The sequence below is a fragment of the Melanaphis sacchari genome, unplaced genomic scaffold (genome assembly GCF_002803265.2).
Source record: "Melanaphis sacchari strain LSU unplaced genomic scaffold, SCAv2.0 Contig62_pilon_pilon, whole genome shotgun sequence".
NCBI lineage: Eukaryota > Metazoa > Arthropoda > Insecta > Hemiptera > Aphididae > Melanaphis > Melanaphis sacchari.
In genome coordinates, this window is record NW_020271445.1 from 432,219 (window position 1) to 454,306 (window position 22,088).

At 24.3% G+C, this 22,088-nt stretch overlaps 2 protein-coding genes across 3 annotated transcripts; both read left to right on the plus strand.

The window, feature by feature from the left end:
- Positions 1-6,535: 6,535 nt before the first annotated feature.
- On the plus strand, positions 6,536-10,592 carry LOC112600278. Its single transcript, XM_025347465.1, has 2 exons — positions 6,536-7,503; positions 10,043-10,592. The coding sequence occupies exons 1-2, from the start codon at positions 6,796-6,798 to the stop codon at positions 10,535-10,537; spliced, it is 1,203 nt and encodes a 400-aa protein (XP_025203250.1). The 5' UTR covers positions 6,536-6,795; the 3' UTR covers positions 10,538-10,592.
- Positions 10,593-14,527: 3,935 nt separating this feature from the next.
- On the plus strand, positions 14,528-20,437 carry LOC112600235 (gastrula zinc finger protein XlCGF7.1-like). 2 transcript variants are annotated; one of them, XM_025347416.1, is made up of 5 exons: positions 14,528-15,001; positions 15,912-16,021; positions 16,388-16,564; positions 18,157-18,357; positions 19,510-20,437. In XM_025347416.1, the coding sequence occupies exons 4-5, from the start codon at positions 18,227-18,229 to the stop codon at positions 20,327-20,329; spliced, it is 951 nt and encodes a 316-aa protein (XP_025203201.1). In that variant the 5' UTR covers positions 14,528-15,001; positions 15,912-16,021; positions 16,388-16,564; positions 18,157-18,226; the 3' UTR covers positions 20,330-20,437. The 2 variants fall into 2 exon arrangements, with proteins under 2 accessions (XP_025203201.1, XP_025203202.1); XM_025347417.1 differs by lacking the exon at positions 15,912-16,021.
- The last annotated feature ends 1,651 nt before the right edge of the window (positions 20,438-22,088 follow it).

Genomic DNA, 22,088 nt, shown 5'->3' on the forward strand with positions numbered 1-22,088 from the left:
AAAATTAAAATATATAAAAAAATGTGTTGATAGATAACAGTTCATGTTATTAGTTATTATCACAGAATAATAATAATAATTATTATAATATTCCGTGTTATTACTCCTAAGATTGATATAATGTAATCTACTGTTATGTTAAAGTTATCTAAAATTACCAATAGTCCAGTCAAAATAGACAAAAAAAAAACGTGAACTTCGGAAAAATTCGCATAGAGCTGAAAATTGGTACACACCTTAGGTACATCATTACAAATGAAATGTCAAAAGTCCCCATCGATCCCACCGTTGCTAAAAATTTAATTCGAGGTCAAAGGTCACAAAAATAGGTTTTTCGCAAATATCTCTTAAACTTTAAGTATTTATATAAAAATAGCTATTACATAACTTGTAGATCAAGCAATTATCTAAAAATAAGTATCTTGAATTTTTTTTCTACGAATAATATTTCATGATATATTGCAGATACTTAAGTAGTAATACGCCATACATCAATATACTGGAGTCAGTTTTTCGCTTTGCCTTGCCGTTCAGTGTTTAATTTTCTAAAAAAAAGGTTTTTTCCTATGAATAATATTTCATAAGATATTGTGGTTTAAAATAATAATAATACTTAATATTATCGTTGTACACTATCGTTATAAGATTAAACCGAATACAATGAAAAACAACACCGCTACGACACGGTGACTTGCTATCGCAAGCGCGATTATTATTTTCTATTTATATAATTTTATATTACTTTTGTATACTATTTTTCCGTTATCTCATTAATTTGTTTGAATATAGATATTATATACTGTTTAATACCATCAGTGTTGTGCATTTCGTTGACGTGACTACGTGTGTTGTGTGTATATTTCGTGTTCGTAGTTACAATAAATTGTGGAACTAGAATACATATTATTAAAAATGTCGCAAGTTTGTTTCATTTGTAGTAATAGTTTGAACGAAAGTGAAACAGTTATTGTTGAACGTGGAATTACAACTTTAATTAATTCAAGCGTTGAAAGAAATGATGGAAATGTTGAATATTTAATAGACAAACAGTCTGTGAAAATTCATGTGAAGTGTCGTAAAATGTACACTCGAAAAAGTAGTATTGCTACAGCTAAAAGACATCGAGAGATGGAAGCTAGTAGATCTACAACCCTCAGTCCACCTCGTACTAGAATGCGGTCAGGTGAGTCGTTTTTTTGTTTTAAAAATTGTTGCTTATTTTGTGGTGAAGACGCAAATGAAGAGGCAGAAAAAAAAAACCACTGGCATATAGGCGAGCAATTTATCAAGTGGCTACACTTTCTTTTAAAGACAATATTATAAAGGTTGCTAAGAATCGTTCGGACGACGTTGCAAAAACTGTTTTTGCACGTATAGAGTATGAATACGATTTAGTTGCTGCTGAGGCCAAGTACCATAACAATTGTTATAATTCTTTTTTGAGGCCTTCTTCAGGAGGTAAAATTGGTCGTCCTGAAGATAATAGTGTTATTTTGGCAATGGGAGAAATATTCGTATATATTGAAAATAATGACGATTGTCAATTTTCACTGAAAGAATTAAAAGGTATTTGCAAAAATAAGGTTCCAGATGATAAAACAATTAAAAAAAGGTTGAAGTTAAAGTATGATAATAGAATTATTATAACTGAGAAACAAGGTAGCTTGACAATTATCTGTTTCATTGATAAACAGCACGATGTGTTGAACAAAGTTTGGTATGACAGTAAAAAGCTAAATATAGGTGAAGAACGTTTTAGAATACTAAAAGCTGCAGCTACAATCCTCCGAGAAAATATTCAATCTGTTGTGTGCGACACTAAAAACTACCCTCCTCCTAGTCAAATGTTTGAAAATATTAATAGAGAAATTCCAGAATCGTTAACTTATTTTTTGGAGCTTTTAATTTTGAAAAATAAACGTCATAAATTGGAAAATTTAAAATTAATATGTACAACTATTAGCCACTGTATTATGGCTGCTATTCGTCCTAGATCGTTTATCTCGAGTTTGCAATTGGGTCTTTCAGTATTTTTCCATCGACGATTTGGTTCAAAACGTCTTATACAGATTTTTTCGTCTTTTGGTTTATGCGCATCATACAGTAACACTATGATGTACGAAGCTGCAGCAGTTTTTCATAGTCTGCCTCATATCTTGCCACCAGAAAGTGGGACATTTGTACAATATGTTGTTGACAATGCCGATATAAATGTACACACTATAGATGGTCATAACACTTTACACATAATGGGTATAATTCAAATAATTACACCAAAAAGTTCAGTTTTAGCTGAAGAGTCTATATCACTAACAAATCAAGTCTTTTCAGCAAAAGATTTTGCAGAAAAAGCACATATTCCAATTCAGATCTATCAAAATGATGGTGTAGTAGGATATAGTAAAATAACTGCACAGAGTTTTGCTTATGAAAATCATACAATGATTTCTTTACTCCGAAAAATAGATATGGTATGGTTGTATGGGAAATGGAACAATTTATCATTGCCGGGTTGGAATGGTTATATCGAACGTTTAACAAATAATAATATGCATTTTTCTTTATCTAAAATTCTATTCTTACCATTTGTTCATCAACCAGCAAGTAACTACAATACTATATACACTACTTTATTATGTGCTTTGGAGAATGCAAAAAATTATAATTAAAAAAATTTTAATTAAATCTATTAAAAATTATAAAACATTAAATATTCAATGGATCATCATGATACCAAAACTAAAATATTCATCATCATCTTTTAACTTAAAACAACTTTACATATTATAGTATATTATGTTCATTTTAGATTTTTAATATTAAAAAATACATTTTTTTCATCATGATAAACCAATCATATCTAAAATTACTAGGTACTTTAAATTGCTAATAAAACATTCAATATTTAATGGATCACTTAGAAATCAAAACTAAAATATTCATCATCTTTTAACTCGAGAAAACTGTGTATACACTATATACTATATAGTACAAGTACATCATGATACTTAAGAGTTTAGTTAAATCAAAAATTGTGTTATCATAAAGAATTACGACTCTTATCTTCTATAATACTTGAGTAAAATTGGTAAAATTCAATACTTATCAGAATATCATACAATTCTATTAACTAGTTTAATTTATTCTTTTGATTGATAAAAACTAAAGCGATTGTTGTGTTTATTGATGTTTGCTTTAAACTCTGAAAATTATTTCATTGTATTTGTATAGGTAGTATCAAAAAACAGCTGTGATAAAAAGTGTTAATACTTTTGTTTTTATTATTGTCTATTTAATGTTAAAATCAAAGATCTAGTAATTGTAAATGCCTTTCAAGTGAATTTAGACAAATATTTTTTATTTGTTCACACAATCAATAAATTATTTTTTTTAATGTAGGTATGTAAATGTTGGTTTCCTGTACTAAACTGCACAATAAATTGAATCAATGCTGGTCGCTTACCTTTATCATCTATAATTCTATTTTAGTTAAAAAAAACTACTGTTCATTTTTTTTCACGTGTTATTAACACGTAATATTTTTTTGTTTTAGAAGAAACTTCAAATCCATGTTATATTAACGCGTTTTAAGCGTAATATGTATCCAAAATTTTTCAAGTGACTTGGTTTTGCAATGTTAAAATTAAAGTTGAAACAAGAATAGTAAGATGAGCTAGGTATGACTAAAGTAAAAGGTAAAATTGTAATGTATTCTTTATTTTGTCGTTTATGATATTTCCATATGAGATAGATACCTATGATATTGTTCAAAAACTCTATTTTTAAAAAGACATGAAGTGTTTAAAAATTAAAATATTTAAAAAAATCTGTTTATAGATAACAGTCTATTTTATTGCTGCTAAGATTAATATAATATAAACTACTGTTATGTTAAGGTTAATATCAAGAAATGGATTCTATTGAAAGCAATTATGATATCCTATACTTTTGTGAGCTCAATGTAATTCACTTCAAACTTGATCTGTGTACAAGTTCTTATTCACTAAATTTTTATTTAAGATCCAAACTTGTGTCAATGGAGATGATAAAAGTGCTAATTGATGATCACGGCCAATCTTTTTGTATTAAATAAAAAAAAATAAAAATAATTTTAGGTAATTCACATAGTAAGAATTTTTTAATCCAACTTCTTTTGTATATTGTTATCAAATATAATTTTTTATTTTAAGATAGTGGAAACTCTACAAAAGAATCTATGTTAATACAATTTTGATGACACTGCCAACGCCAGGATTAATGTTAGGTTTGCCATTAGTATACCTAACTTCACTTATTGTTCATAAGGTGCATGTTAGATTTTAAATACAAAAAACTACATTTTTTCATCATGTTTAACTATTCTTATCTAAAATTTCTACTTTAAATTGCTAATAAAACATTCAATATTTGATGGATTATCTTGAAACTAAAACTAAAATATTCATTACAATCTGTTAACCTAAGATAATTTCAAATAAATCATAAAAAAATTAATGTTTTGTACTTTGGTGTTCTGTGTGACTTACACTTCACAATCCTTAAAAGCTTATATGGAAATAAATTTGATCAATGAATATCTTTCAGTGAATGGCAAATACTTAAACTTGTAATAATTCAAAATTTGAATTCCGGATGTTGTAAAATTTATATAATTTGATTACTAGTTGAATTTATTTTTAAGTAGATTCATTTGCTCCGATTTAAAACAAATAAGTCAAATTGAATACCTTCTATGTATTTATTGTGTATAAATAATTGTTGTTCCATAATTAATTCTCTGTCTTTTAAGTTAATTTTTGGTAAGGTACTATTATTATTTTTATGACCTTTTCCTTGCAGGCCTTCTGTTTAAATATCAATTATTTGAATGTTCAATTGTTGAATGTTTTCAGTGGAAATACAGAAATGATCCATTCTCATATAATCACAATAATTTAATCCTGTACTTGAAAATTTTTATTATTATTATATACAATCATATATTATACATTTTTTGCATATTTAAATAATATACAGTAGAAGAATTAAATAATAGGTAGAACTCGTAAAAACTATACGCACACACTTTTTAAACGGCTAGAGTCAAATATATATAATTATAATTATACTGTATAGTTTAAAAACAAAATTGGCTCTCTTAATACTTTTGGCGGAGAATTTTTGGCAATAAATGCCGAAAAAAATATTTAAAAATATTTTATGTCGTTTTGTAAACATGCAACGGTTCTCACTGCCATACCAATGCAGTTTCCTATATCGCTCGTGTTAAATAGTAATTACCTACCTAAATCATCATACAGCAGTATTGGCTGTACTAGCCATTATAGTTGTGCGTTTGCGTTTTTAGTGAACATGTAGATGCTAATGATTAATAATGAATTTTGGTTACCTACTGGCTCTATTAGTATACTAGTATATTATCTATTTATTAATCTTAAAATTCATTAACATGAATTAAAGTATTTTTCTTACTATTTTAATTTTTTTTTTTCCATTAAATCATTAAGTAATTTGATTAGACTTGTTATGTTCATAATTTACGGGCATCGGGGTATTATTGTTCCTGTGTGTCAGTCGGGAAACGATTCTTATATTGTCACATGCCACTTTTTTACTGTTCCGAAAAATGCAGTCAAACTTTTTAATAACGACTATTTTTTGGCACCAGTAGTTAATTGTATAATTTATTATATTACTACCAACTGGACATTTATGTAATCAAACTTTAATTTAAATATGTTGAACGTGCTGCTTTTAATTTAGCATTAATTAATAATACAGTCTAATTTTCATGGTGTAGTTTTATTTCAAGTACCAACAATTCAAAGGTTAAAAAAGAAAATATGACTAAAAAAGACAGCAAAATTTACAAAAAAGTATTAAAATTAAAAATTAATTCGTAAATATTTATTTTTAAATTTAAAATTGTATTGAATTTAAATAATTTAGTATAATGTATCTATAAGTATAAATTTTAGGTCTTATGTAAAATATTTTTTATACTTTAATATAACATGTCACGAGTTGACAATAATAAAGCAATATTGATTTTCCATTTTCGTCAAAATAGGGATTACTGTACAAAGCATAAGAATTTTTAGAAAACTGTACAAAATGTGTGTTTTACTGCTTTGATCTGTAATAAATAATGTCTAATATTTAATATTTGATAGACGTGATAGCAAATCATTTTACAAACAAGTTTTGAACATTTTGTCGATAGTAGACCGTGCTTACGCTACAGGACTACAACAGGACTACAGGAGACGGGAAAATAGATGTAAAAAAATGTTTGTTGCTAAGCAACACCCTAATATATTATTGGAGTTATTGATTGTTCTTCATGTTACAACTCGCAAGGTGAAAGCGCTCCTTGGGTGATATTTATCAAAGCTATGGGTGGAACATGCGCATATTGCTCGTATTTGTTGCGTCACGGGACCTCGCATTTATGAGTCACGCTATTTACGCATGCGTTAGTGTATTGTGTTATTGTGACACGTATTAACGCTTAAAAGTTGTATACAGTATTACAGTCGTCAGTCGTGCATTCGCAAATTTTTCGTCTCAGCTTCAGATTTGTCGTATTAGTGTTCCAAATTTTCGAGTCCACTCGTCGCTTATAATCCAAGTACATAGTACGTACGTGTGTCCCGTTTTCTCGTATTTCTATACTTTCTCGTATTTTGTTCAGTCAAACAGCCAACGGTAATCGCGCAACAATTGTAACTCTACGATAACCCTACTCTTCGTTTTATAATAACCGTGAACGTGCGTATTGTACCCGAATAAACAATGTTGATCGAATGTTCGCTAATCATCTATGATCTGGTCTCACCAGTAAGAAAGGAGTTAGTGTCACACAGGTCGTATTTGTTTACCCAAATAGTAACCGGCAAATACTATTTGTGCGTGTCGAACTCAACTTACGCGAATAGAATCCACTATGACATTGCCATGTTGGAAAAAATATTGTACAAGAATATTAAAGAAAGGAAAATGGGATTGCTGTTCAAAGATCCCAAGCAAGTGTTGATGGCAACAGCCGATAGCAGTGAAATGCTCTATTTGTTCTACCGTCAACTTAATGACATTATTGATGGGAAAAATATAATCATCGGTAAACGCCATAATTTACCGAAGATAGAACATAATGAAAACTGTTATAATTTGGTTCGTTATTCAAATCCTCTTGATAGTAATGTCTTTGATAACATTCTCTTGAAGATAAACCATTTGAGTAAGATTGTTATGGAAAACTGTGATCTACCAAAAATTCCTATAAACATTGGCAATCTACCTATTAGATATCTGAGTATATCAGGCAGTAATATACCTACATCACAATTTGATCAAAATATTTACTGGAATTGGATGTCTATGAAAACAATTAGTTGTACATTAGTAGTCTTAAAAATTAATGCAATTGGTTTGAAATTATTGCCATTTGAATTATTGTTCCTAAAAAATCTACAGAGTTTATCTGCGTCCAAAAATTTTCTGGTAACTTGGTCAATTTATTAGTATGTATTATTAATTAAACAGCTTTTTTATTCAATTTATCTTCAACTTTTTCTTTTAATGTACTGATAAACAATATATTAAAGCAATTGGATAGTGTGTAAGTAAAAGGGTTTAAGTAAAAAAAAAAAAACAAACACTGATTTCACTAAACTAAAAATAGTAATTTTATACATTAATTTTTTATGTATGACTTATTCTCTTTCATATAATATGATTTATAAGTTATTATTTTTAAACTCAGTTAATAAGTATTATTTAATATTTTTGTTTTCTGTTCAGCTGTTATGTTTTATTATTTAGACTTTAGAATATTGATTTATACCATCATCACTACTAGATTTTGAAATTTTGTGTTTTTTCACTGCTATTTCACTAGAATGAATATATGTCGGTTGGGGAGTACCTATTTGAGTATATATAAGAGTATCATAGTAATATTTATAAAGAAATGTCTATACGCGAAAAAAATATTAATTTTATAAGTAGGTTCACAATGGATGGTGGGCAATGAATATATTATTTTTTTCTGTTATAAATAGTATTCTTTTTTTTTAAATTTTAAATCCCATAGCATACCAAAATCACCATGACCATCGTAAGTTATATATTGTAATCATATATAGTTGAAGTGTAAATGAATCGTTGAAAATAATTTTGGTCAATATAACTAAATTTTTATTATTCACCTATTATATAGATAATTTTTATAATAACATTATTATTTTTAATTTTTAATGATGATTTCATTGAGAACTATTGAGTAATTAACAAAGTATGTTTATAGACTTATTTTTTTCTATAACAAGAAAAATTTTTTTTATACATTTTTGGAAAATATGCTATTTATTCAAAAATTAAAACATTATTTATCAATACATCCTTGTATGTAGGGGTTATGATTTGCATCATCAATGTTACTCTAAACGTAAATAAGGAAATAACATTAGATAATTAACTATTATGAATTTTTTGCATGTATATATTTTGTGTACCAACTATAGCACTTATTTGTATAACTTAAATAATATTCTAATATACTTTTTTTTAAGTAATTTTATTACATTGCCACTGAGTTCCATCTGTAGATTTTGATCTTATTTCAATCGAATCATTAATTGGAATAAAGTCAATATTATTATTTTAAAACACTCTGAGTGACATATAATTAATTTTATAAATCTACTATAATTTAAATAGTTTATGCTTAAGACATCATAACTCACTATGTTACTAATATCTAAAAATGTGGAAAAAACATCCATTGATTAAATGCCTTGTGATGCAATATTTTTAATATCACCATTATAATATTATACTATACATTTTCATTAAAACCTTTCTATAATATAAAGGTTATGTATAAATGTAAATTTTAATAATAATATTTGATATCATACATTTAATATAAAATAATAATTTGATAAAATAATATTTATTAAAAGTGCAATATTATTTTTTGTTGTATACTTAGTAAATTATAAATTGTCCAGTAAACAGATTAGATTTTATTGAATTAGCTTCAAAATTAAATTAATATAAGCTGTATAAATTTGAATAAAGATATTAAAATCAATTAATACAATTTTTATACTATCTACTACAATAGGTTGATTATTGGTAGGAACTATTTTTAAATTGAAACCAATAGTGTTTGACAATATAAAAATAAATGCTTAAAATAAAATTATGTATTATTAATGATAAAACTTACTAATAATTTATATTCAAAATAGAATGTAGAAGTAAAAACAATAAACATTTAATGTACATCTTTCTTCTTAGTAAAATTATTCTATAACAAATGTTAATTTAGTGATTATAACTTTTAACTTTTAAAGTAGATAAGTGTAATTTTATATTTTTATTAAATACATAATAATATAATTCTGGCTTTTGGTTATTTTTGTAAGATATAAAGACTCACTTTATTTTTATATTCAGTATAACATTTGATATTGCAACTTTTTTCCTAAACTAAGTATTCTTTTTGAACATAAATTATGGTCTTGATTTAAATGTTAAACATGATGTCAATTTATTTAAATAAAATAATGAAATAAATTATCATAATTATAATAATATTGTTGATAATATGAAAAAATAATATTAATATTATTTTATTTCTTACATTTCTCAATTATTTTCCACTTTTTCCAATGTTTCTTTACAAAAAGTTTAACCAACCTACTAATTAAATATTTAATTAGTATTAATAAAATCTACAAAAAAATCTCAATTTTTACTTATTCCCTTTTACAAAAGCATTGTTCAATTATTTTCAGCATGTTTTATTTTTTTAATATATTTTTTGCTGCATTCATCTAATATACTATGAGTTTTCAATATATTTTGTATACTTGAAAATGGTTGTTTTTTTTGTTTATTTTTATACATAATAATTAATAAGATAATATTTAAAAATTATTATTTATTTTGAGAATTATTAAAGCCAAATAATTAATTTTAAGTTGTTTTAATCTAATAACTTTAATTTGATTAAAGAATGATTTTTTTTCAGACATTTTTACCCCACTTCATCGCTGAAATGAAAAAACTCAATCGCTTAATTGTTGCTGATAATATGTTAACATATTATCCTGATCGTTTATCTCGTAGATCCTTTAAAACAGTTGATATATCAAATAACTTATTTGATGTACCTGAATCTCTACGTTTTAAGCATTTAACTAAATATTTGAATGTATTTGGAAGTCTTAAGAGACCAGATAAAGAATTAAATGTAAAACCATTAAGTCATTTGTCATTTTACTCTTTGATTAAAACTCGTATACCATTTATAAGACAAGATATACCTCAAACATTGTGGTTATTTTATGATGTAGTTGGTCGTTGTGCAAAATGTAATAAATGTATACTACCAGATTATTCTGTTATAAGTCATCGGAATGGCTTACCTAGAGCTATAAATTTAATTAAAGATCAAAATACTATCAATATACCACTACAATTTTTGTTATGTCGAGTTTCGCGTCATTTATGTGTAAGGCGTTAATATTTTAATGCTTAAGTTCATGGGCGTCCCTAGGCGGGCAAGTGCCCCGTCTTGCCCCCCCCCCCCCCATAGAATTTTAAATTTGTTTCCTAATTGTAAAAATTTAATGTTATACTTACGAAATATGATAATGTTCTATAAACAAAATAATATATAATAATAATAATACCTAATAGTAATAATGACAAAACATGATAATGTATTATAAATAAAATGTATAAAAAAAAAAAAAATCTTTATTTATTTTTTAAATTAATTATGCCTCCCTCTAGAAAAATGTTTGGGGAAGCCCATGCTTAAGTCATATTTATGTAGATGTAAAGACTGTGTGTCTATATAAAATATATAATTTTAAATTAAAAATTTATTATTACAATATTGTAGATTAAATATAAATTAAAATATATAATACTATAAAACATTTTTATGGAATAGAGATATTACATATAATTTTAATAAATATAAAAACAAAATAACTAAAGTGTAATCATACAAATGCATCGATTATTACTATCTACTGCTGTTTTAATATCAAAGCAGTATTTCACTCATTGAATCAATATTTTAAAATACATTTAAATGATGAAAAGTTTGAATAAACAATGAATTAAAAACAAATGATTTTCCTTTTTTTTCGTTTAAATTAATAATTTTTTCAAAATAAAAATTTGTTTCATATACTTTTATTTATTTTATATTATATTTTTTTTATTACACTTGGTTGTTAAATAATATTGTAAACACTAAAGTATAAAAAAATATCTTAATTTATTTGCATTAAAATACAAATCTCATTACAATGATATTTAATTGTGTACAATAATATTCCTTACTTTAATTAAAATGATTAAAAATTCTTTTAATATTAAGTTATTAGTTAATAAGCTATTACATTATTCACCTCTTATATATTTACTTAATCTTATTTTGTTAGGCTTCAGCCTCTACAATTATAATATAAAATTAAATATAGTTGATCATCTACACTTATTTTGACTAAAATAATTATTTATGTACCATACAAATATCTATCGCATATAATTATCTGTGCAAATAATCTAATAATAAATAAAAGTTGATCATGTATATTTAAGTTTAAATATCATACATTTATTATATTTTAGAAAGTTAACTTTAAAATGTACTTATATGTGTTAGTATAGTGGAATAAATAAATATTATTAATAATAGGTAATAATATTAATTATAATACAATAAAAATAATGATTAATTAAATATTTTAATTATAATTCCATTATATGTCATGTTTAGAGTGATGTTTTTTTAAATTTTTTACATTAATTATTATCAATATGCTAGAACAGTAGATTTTGCTGTTAAAATAGTGGCTTTATTATATACTTCTACTAAGTAAAATTGTATAAATTATAGTGAATAGTTATTATTACAACTAATTGTATTGATTTTTTGCTAATTAATCAACTAAATAATTGTTTGTACCCGTGACAGAAAGTATTGAGTACAATAATTGTGCACTTTTTATGCTAACTAAATACTTTCAACCATTTACTGTAACCAAATAATTATTTTTCATTTTATATACTCTATATATTAAGTATATTCATGTAATCAATTATTACTAATAACGTATTTTGTGACTTGCATTTAAATATTGTATCAATAATTGGTGAATAAGAATTTAGTTGGTATTTATAGTTTTTAAATACCTAAATTCTTTTTTTTTATTCACTGCACCCTTTGGTGTTTTATAAAAATACTGAGGCACCCTACATACTATACTCGTACTTTATATGAATATTTTGTATTTTAAATAATTTTACAGCAACCTAACTACTTTGCAAAACACTAGTATGGCACAGCACACCAATAGAGAATCACTGACTTTAAATTTGAAGCTTTCATTTCTTTTTATAAATAATTACATTTTCCAAAAAATTTTGATTTATTATTATACACTAAATAATTTAAGCTACTTGCAAGTAAAATGTATGTTATAAGTTTTAAAATATGTATAATATAATTATTTATTATTGGAGTAAAAAAAAAGTATTAAAATAAAACAAAATTTATGTGTATAATTTATAAATAAATGACTTCATAAGTCATAATTTAATACTATGATCATATGCTAATATTCCATATTAAAGTACATTTTTTTAGTATAAATACAAATCGGTGTAATTTAGTATAGAAAACAATTATTTATGTGATATTTGAATGATTCATTTTTCTAAGATTAACATCCATAGAATTCCTTCAAAATATTAAAAATCATTTAAGAAAGCCTAATCTTTTGAATATAGTTCAATTTCAACAAAATGTGAACTTCAAAAGATTGTAAAACCATATTGTGACCTTCCACTAAATTTTTTTTTTAAATTTCAATAAGAACAATTTTAAGGAAAAAATTAATCAACTTATAAGAGTTCTTAAAAAAAATATATTATTGCCATCATTTGTTTTAAGATTAAGTATATAGAACAAATCAGAATTATGAGTATTTCTTTTAATAATTCTTAATCTAGTTAAATTTTAAATTTTAGGGCACTTGGTATAGTTATTTATAATGTAATAAACAAACATTAAACCATAAAATCACACCTGACAGAAAGAGAATTAAGATCTGTAAAATACTGAACCAAAAGATAAAAATCTCTAATAACTAAACATATTACAATGAGTAATAGAAAAAAATCTTTTCAGATATTTGTATTGAATGTTATTATTGCGTTTACCCAGTTTTATAGGTCAATGAATAAAGCGATAAATAATTTTAATACAGTTTTTCGTTTTTCTATGGTATATTTCTAATTTTTAATGAACTGAAAAATAAACAAAGTCCAAATTATTAAAATAATGACAGTATCGTGGTAACTAGAGAAATGTTACTACAACTTCTGTGATTCTGCAATAGAAAAAACTGTCAGTTTGAGTACGAACTCTCCTATCTCTACTATGATTGTGCATAAATGATTATAAAAGGTCTGAATAAATTTTCTCATGCAGTTTTTAATATTACATATTTTATTGATGGCACATATGTGTATGTATGCACAGGAAGTCCCTTCATGGTCATCTTGTGTGTTGCGATTCTACACAAAAATATAATTTCAGTTTGTGTTAAATGACATGTATAACAGTGTCAAAAATATATATGACAACTGGACTTACTTTTTAAGTTAAAGACATCTAAATACGTCTTCAGTTCCTTCCATGCTATTATTTATGTACATGTTTACTGTATTGTTATATTATGTTTACACCTACAATATCTCTAAATATATATAGATGTATGTATCACAGCTCATTATATTAAGATCATTTAGATAAGTTGAATAATTGTTAGATAAAATTAATGAGCTAAATTCTAGATTAGATCTAATTAAAGAACAATACATTTTCTTTAATTAAAAGATTTCTATTTATTAATCCAAAATCTTACACATTTTATAAATAGTCATCTTTTGATTAATTTTGAAAGACGGATCAGATTCAAAACGAATTCTGAGATTTGTGATAAAATAACAAATCTAAAATACTTTAACTTAAAAATAATAAAGAATCATTGTCTCAATATAAACTTTAATTTTTCAACTTGATAATTTCAGGTACTATTTAATTACATCATAGAACAAAACAATTTTATTGTCTTGGAAATTTATACATGTATGAAATAAAAATAGTGAAAGTATTTAACACATCACAAAATGTTCTAAGTTCTTGTATATAAAATTATATTTTATATTTCGTAAATGTTTAATGTATCATCTATTTATCTCTGCATCGTATTATCACTACTACTATCATCTCGTACATGAACAATAATAAAGTAGTAAAACCATGATTATAACGTAATGATTTGTTTTTTGTTATCGTGTTTATGGAGGTTGAATATTTTTGGAAGTAGATTTCTATTTGAAAGTGGAAATTTTGATTTTAAAGAAAAATCTTATAATAATTATTTAAAAATCGATAATTTCAGATTATAGTTTAATGAAGAAATATCGAGTACATAACATAAAATTGACATCAATATTCAGTTCTATACACTATAACACTTAGAACGCACAGTCCGTCGCCCTTTCTAGAGATCAAAGTCTTATCATATTATCTCCGTGACTCGGGAATCACGCTCAGGTCGCCAGCGGTATGGCACTCACGATTTACACTGTTGCATTATGAGCATTGCTACCGAAGCGCCTATCACTCTTTGCTTGTTTATTCAATTGATTATCGTTAAAAGTTAAACTCGTTTCTTTCACGTCTAAAAACGCTACAGCACATTTTTAAGGCTTCTTCATACCTTAGTAGTCGTATAGTTATATCGCGACTAGTACTACCTACCTAAGTTTACAAATTTTATATTTTGTGACAACAGTAGATTCGATTTATTATTGCGTACCTACATTAAACTAAAAGTGAATTAAACATTTTTGCACAATAAATTAAACTATATTTTATTAATGTCATTTTATCTTCGCAGTGAGTTGATTTTACTTTATTCATAAATATCATTATTGAAGCCAACACAGGCACATAATATTCTTGCTATAATACACACTTGTGTCCGTTATCAAATTACTGAGTAATTTTATTCTATGTCAAAATGGACATAATGCTTGCTTCTAATTCAGTACAATTTCGTTTTATGAACAATTTTAGATACTAAGAAACTGAGTACTCAAGATATAAATTCCTTAATTCTTCATGCAATCACCTATGTATTTAATATTTTCTAAACCGTATCTCAAATTTAGATCTACAGTGGCCATAGCTGTGAACACTTTGTTGCCTTTATCTTACTTGCCATTTGTGAAAATATGTTTTTAATATTTTATTTGTATGTATAAGTTTATTCTATAAGTGATTTATATCTTAATAATCTTTAATATTCAACAAATCAATTAAAAAAATAGTATTTTAAATTTTTTAGACATAATTATATTATAAACAGTTAAAACATAAAAATTAAATTAAATTAGTTAGGTGAGGTTTATTTTATTTCAAGTATGTATTTGATAAATAAAAATTGTACGTATATCCCATCGTACTTTAGTATTACTTATTTAAATGATTTCAATTAAATAACAGTATATCTACTACATGGTTTTAGGTACAGATATAATCTAATCTATAAATTCAATAAACTCTTGAACTTAATCTAAAAAAGTTAAGAGATAATTTGTATTTTATATTGAAAAAAATGGGTGTCATTGATTTGAATGAATAACCCAACATTTGTCTGAGTAGAGCATGTATCATTTAGGCGAGAAATTAACCGATCATTTAGACAAATTTATAAACTATTAAATAATAGGGAAATAAAATACCTACCTATAAAATAATTTTTTTATATTTACTACAACTAAATATTATTATTATATTGTTTTAGCTAATTGGTGATAACTATTTTAAGTGTCAAAACCAATTTACAAGTATATAATTAAATCATGGGAAGAATATCAAACTGGAAAATTAGCAATAATTATATTGATCAAATGGGTATGAAATAAGTACCATACTAATAAAAAAATTTAGTTAAGATAATTAATTTAATATAATAAATTATGTGATAATATAATACATTTTTAACCATATCAGTTAGAGTTAACTGAAATTTTTAAGTATCTAAAAATGGCAAGAAAAACATATATTCGTCCAGATGATATGTATAAACTTTCCCAAGCGATATGTTATTTTGAGTTATTCGTCCAAAATTAAAACCATTCAAAAAAATATGATTTAAAAATACTATCGTAGATGATGTCTTTAAATTGGTGGCAATTTATGATTTTATAGGCTATAGTCTATGTCTAGGCTTGACTAAACTTTTACTATTGTTGTAAATTAATTTTATCTTTTTTACAGGTCTTGTGTAAAAGCATCTGTTTCACTTCATGGTATTTATTAATCTACTAATTCTCGCTAAGAAAATACACTAAAGACAGAAATTCATCCAACTACTGAAGGGTCAGATCTGATGGTCCAGATTATTGGATTAAGTTCTATAAAGATTAAACGCTAAGATTTTAGTTGTATTAAATGGTAATTTTACTGTTATTTTTTGTAGGCATTTAGTGTCATAGAAAGATATCAGATTAAGGTATATTTAATAATTCATGTATGATTAATCTTTAAAGCGGTCAAAAAAAAAAAAAAAAAAATTTAGAACAGGAGAAATCTCTGTAGTTTTGTATAGTGAAGATGTTTATCTGTTGAATAAAATTTAATGAAACCTTTTGACTTCAAATATGTAATATTCAACATTTTTATTTTCAAAATTAAATTAAAATAATATGGTTAAAAAGTAGAGTTTGTATACAACTTTTAGGTATACTCTGATTAATAAACATTAAATTTGCGCAGTAAACATAATATAGTTTAATATAATTTAATAATAGTACATATTATTATACTTAATGTAGAATAAATATCTATTAATTATTTCTATAGTATGTATAAATTAATTTGGTACTTATTATTTTAAAAAAGAAAATATTTTTAAAGAAATTAAAAAAAAAGAAATTATTTTAAAGAAAATATATGCTACCAACTAATCATAATTTCAATATAAATTATTTTAGCAATAAAAAAAATTATGATTTTTATTTTTTATTCAGTATTCAAAATTAAACTTTAATTTTAAATAATAATAATTAATAGTAGGTATAATTTTTGTCAATTATTAGTTACTTTATTAAATTCCAATTTCTTTTTAAAAAATACATGCTAATCTATTAATGAATAAGTTTTATGTATTAATTATTAATAACCTATTGCCCCAACATATCCAAAATGAAGACAGTGGTGTCTAAAATTTTCTTTAGTGTTTATTTAAATACTGCAATAAAAATGTTTGCATATATTTTAGACACATAAAGGCTAGAAAAATTCTGTATGAACATATTCGACAACGATGATTGTCCTACTGTAGACACATCTTTAAGTCAAATATTTTAAAATCTTTAATTCATCTTTAAGATGAAATCATATTTAATAAATAGTACTTTAACAATAATGATTTTGCTAAATTTTATTAATTCTGTCCCTTTATTTGCATGTTAATAACAAATGGGACTTTATTATTTTATAAAACGTTATGATATCTCAAACCTGTTACATAGATGGTTGATTACAATTCAACTTATGATTATTCTTAAATTATGCCCTACTATTTTACTAAAACTAAATATTTTGGCCAAAACACCTTTTGTTAATGTTTATTTTTGTTTAGATATATTCAAATAGTTTATTTTTATATTTATTTTTTTATTAATTAACGTCAGTTGGTTTTTATAACAATAATAACAAAAATATACACACACACAAAAGTAATATGATACAACAGCGGTTTTTAACCTTTTGTAGATTACGGACCCCTGATCAAAGATTTTTAGAAATCACAGACCCTTTTACTAATTTTTATTTTTGAATACCTTTCTTTTACAATAAGTCATGTAATGATGTATATTATGTGTTAACGCTACTTTGGATAACAGGTTAAGAATCGCTGTAATACAATATATATATAAAAAACTAAAATGAAGCATTTATGAGTTTTACATGAATACAAATGATGAATGTTTCTAAGTACGAAATTATTGATAATTATTAAATATGAACATTATTCGTAATAGGGGAGCATTTCTTCGAAAATTGCTACGGCCTAGTGATATGTAAAAGAAGTTTAAAATAAAAAAGATTAAAATGTCCGGAATTCCAAAAATCAAATGTGAACCACAAGATATAGTACTTAATGAGTATATAAAACAAGAACCTATCGATGAAGAATATACTTATGATCATTATCATAATGATATCCCCTCTACTAATCAATGGTAAGTATTTAATTACTAGCTTTATAGAGTTTTATCCAAATAATTTATTAAAAAATTGTAATTTTAAAATAATAAATTGTTCTTTTTTATTTAAATATCTTATTTTATCCAAATTTTATTTTAAAATGTCTAAAAATATTTTTTAAATTTGTATTATTACAAGTTTTAGAATATTTGGTTTTAATATGAACTGCTTGTACTAAATTTTAAAGTTTTTAGAATAAGCAAATTTTTTTTAATCAAAATTAATTGAAAAAAAAATTAAAACAAATTGAAAATAACATATATTTTAAATACCTTATCAAGAGAAAATATTTTGAAAATTATATCATGCATAGATGATTCTAATGGTGAAAATTTAAAGTATTTGTGATTATTCATGCTTAAATTACAACTAAATGAAGAAATCAATTTAGATTAAATTATCTAGATATACTTTCTTACCAGAAAATTTATTTAAGTTGAAAATATAATTACTCCAAAAGGTGATGACTGATGATAGTCATTAAATACTTTAAAAATTTAAAAAAATTTACCATTTTAAATCAATACATTTATTCCTCTATTCAGAATCTAAGATATAAAAATAAGTAAGGTTTTTATGTAGTATCGATAGCTTAGCTTGCCATAAATGTAGAATTTGAGTACATTTAAATATATGGATAAATATTATTTTATACTAACAACAAATTAAAAACTAAAGCGACTACACTAGTACTTCAGAGTTATTTTATTGTAAATTTCAATATATTTGCAATATTGTATACATTTTGTATCCTAGAATTATTTGTTTAAAAAACAATTGAGTAAAATACTGCCTAAAATCGTTTCCTTTTTATAAATATTACTTATTCACAATACTGTTTTATTTTTGTAATTAAAAAAAAAAAAATAATTATCTTAAATCTTCAACTAATTTAATCTTAAACATTGTTTTATATCTAGATATTTAGTCGTCTTTGCGTCATAATTCATAATTACTATTTTTCTTCTAATTATACACATATATTTTTATTATTTTCTAACTAAAAGTCCAAGATGGTAATATTTATTGATAGTTATTTATTATTACTATGCTATTATTATTAATTGTTATATTTGAGTTGTACATTATTAAAGAAATATACATTTTAAATATAATTTATTTTTCAGTTATACAAAAGATTCTGAAAAGGATTTTTTAGATGATATTAAAGATGAAATTAAAATTGAAGTTGATGAAATTGATGGTATGAGATATGAAAGTATTATTGTGATTGAAAACAATTATAGACCATCACACATAACAGATTTAATACCATCTACGACACATGGTAACAATTCACAAATCCAAAAACAATTAACAAATGTTCACAAAATAGTTAATAATACTGATAGACCATTTAATTGTGATACTTGTAATAAAGCATTTTCACGGAAAGAACATCTCAAAGCTCACAGATGGATTCATACAGGAAAAAGACCATATAAATGCGAAATTTGCTGTAAAACATTTTCACGGAAAGAAAATTTTAAAAGTCATAACATGATTCATACGGGAGAGAAGCCATTTAAATGCGGTATATGCTATAAATCATTTTTACATAAAGGTCATATAAGAACTCACATGAGAATTCACACAGGAGAAAGACCATATAAATGCAATATTTGCAAAAAATCATTTTTACAAAAAGGTAATTTAAGAACCCATAAAAAAACCCATTTAGGAGAAAAACCATACAAGTGCATAAGTTGTAATAAATCATATTCACGAGAAGATAATTTAAAAAGTCACGAAAAGATTCATTTGGGAGAAAAACCATTTAAATGTGATATATGTAAGAAAACATTTTTACAAAAAGGTCACATAAGAATTCACATTAGGATACATACAGGTGAAAAACCGTATAATTGTACTATTTGTAAAAAATCATTTGCAAGAAAAGACAACATGAAAAATCATATTAGTAGGATGCATACGATAAAAAATTAATAATAATATTATGTGATAATATATATATCATTAAACTGTCAATATGTTGTAACTATATTGTAACTATAGCTTATTATAAATTATTCTCCATAACACCTTTTTTAATTGAATATTTTTTTCATTAAAGATTATTAGGTTAATAGGTTACCCAAAATTTGTAACTTTGTATCTAAAATCGTAATTTTCTAAAATATATTTTAATTTTTATGAAGTCACTTCAAAATCATCTTTAAAATATACAAATATTGTAAATTAAACTTAATGTAATAACTAATATGGTAAATTTAATGATTTATTGCTGTTATTAATCTCATTTTGAACTTGTACTATGATATAGTATTCTATAAGTTCAAAATGATTGATAAAATAATGTATATTAAATGCTGAGATGTAAGCATTTGTAGGTCAAATGTTTTATGTTTTTTTTGTATTGTTTGTATATTGATATAAAATAGTTTTCATCCAACTTGTAGGTTGTATGTAATTAATAATGAAGAATTGGCGTATCTAATCTCTTTATTAAGTGTCACGGAGAAAGTATTGTTAGCACAATTCTCTTCAAGAGTCAATGATGCCCAACATATAGTAGCATTTGTAAAGCATTCATTATTAGTTTTAGTAAAATGTCTTTAATTATCTTAAATTTGTTGCTACTCCAAATAATTTTTGAAAATTTTCAATATTTTGTTAATATAAAAAAATTAATTTAAAAGTTATATTCAGATATAATTTATTTATTTAATGATGATTTAATCATTAATTTTGATCATCAAGAATTTTTAAATTTCAATTGAATTTATTCATAATATTTTTAAGTTTAAGTTATTGCGTAAATACTTTTTATAAGTTGCTTAACTTTGTTAATCTATTCTAAATCAAACTATTTTCAAAACCATTAAATTTTATTATTACTAATATATTTATAACGCAATATATAAAATGTATAAAATGTCAGTTACATCTTGGTAATTTATACTTATGTTGAATTTGTTGCCCTATGTCAAATATGCAATTTATAATGTACTATTAAATATATTTTAATATCTAAATAACAATTTTAAGCTTTGATACTTTATGATGTATAATTTATATAATATAATATGAAAAATTATGTTGATGTGTCATTTTCTTCAAATGCCATAATGTAATTCTAATATATTTACTTTTTGCAATAAATAAATTTTCGATTTTTTAAGATTGTACTTTGAAAATAGAGTTATTAAAGCTATTTAGGTAGTCAACTGACGAATCAAAAAGTTATAGAAAATATGTATAATATATATCTAAAATTAAGTTTGAATATTCTTAATAAGTGATTTAAAAATACATATTTCATGTCATGTTATATATTGTGTATACTTTAAAAATGGTTAGGTACGTCATTATTTAATAAATAATTTTAATTTTGGAAGTATAAAATAAAAAAATAAATTAATAATTGATTTAATTTTTTTTTTATGTGAATAATTCTATAGTCTATTCGAAATAAGATCGTACCTCGGCGGCGACCAGTTTTCGTTCGCGACGGTCAGATGTTTTTCCCACCATGAAAGCTCGTAAAGCTAGCGCTGTGGAACAAAGCAACGCCCATGCGCAGAAATCGGCCGCCGAGGTACGATCTCATTCCGAATAGACTATAATGCTGTTACTCGCAGGGGCGTCTTCAGGGGGAGGCGAATGGGGCAGTCACCCCCTCCATGACCTCTATTTTCTTATTTATTTTATTATAAATTGGTATATTTTCATATATATATATTAT

Bases quoted from the DNA above. Each gene is read 5' to 3' on its own strand.
- LOC112600278 (XM_025347465.1), top strand. From the start codon at position 6,796: ATGTTGATCGAATGTTCGCTAATCATCTATGATCTGGTCTCACCAGTA. The intron at 7,504-10,042 runs GTAACTTGGTCA...ATTTTTTTTCAG, and splicing joins CTGCGTCCAAAAATTTTCTG to ACATTTTTACCCCACTTCAT.
- LOC112600235 (XM_025347416.1), top strand. From the start codon at position 18,227: ATGTCCGGAATTCCAAAAATCAAATGTGAACCACAAGATATAGTACTT. The intron at 18,358-19,509 runs GTAAGTATTTAA...TTTATTTTTCAG, and splicing joins ATCCCCTCTACTAATCAATG to TTATACAAAAGATTCTGAAA.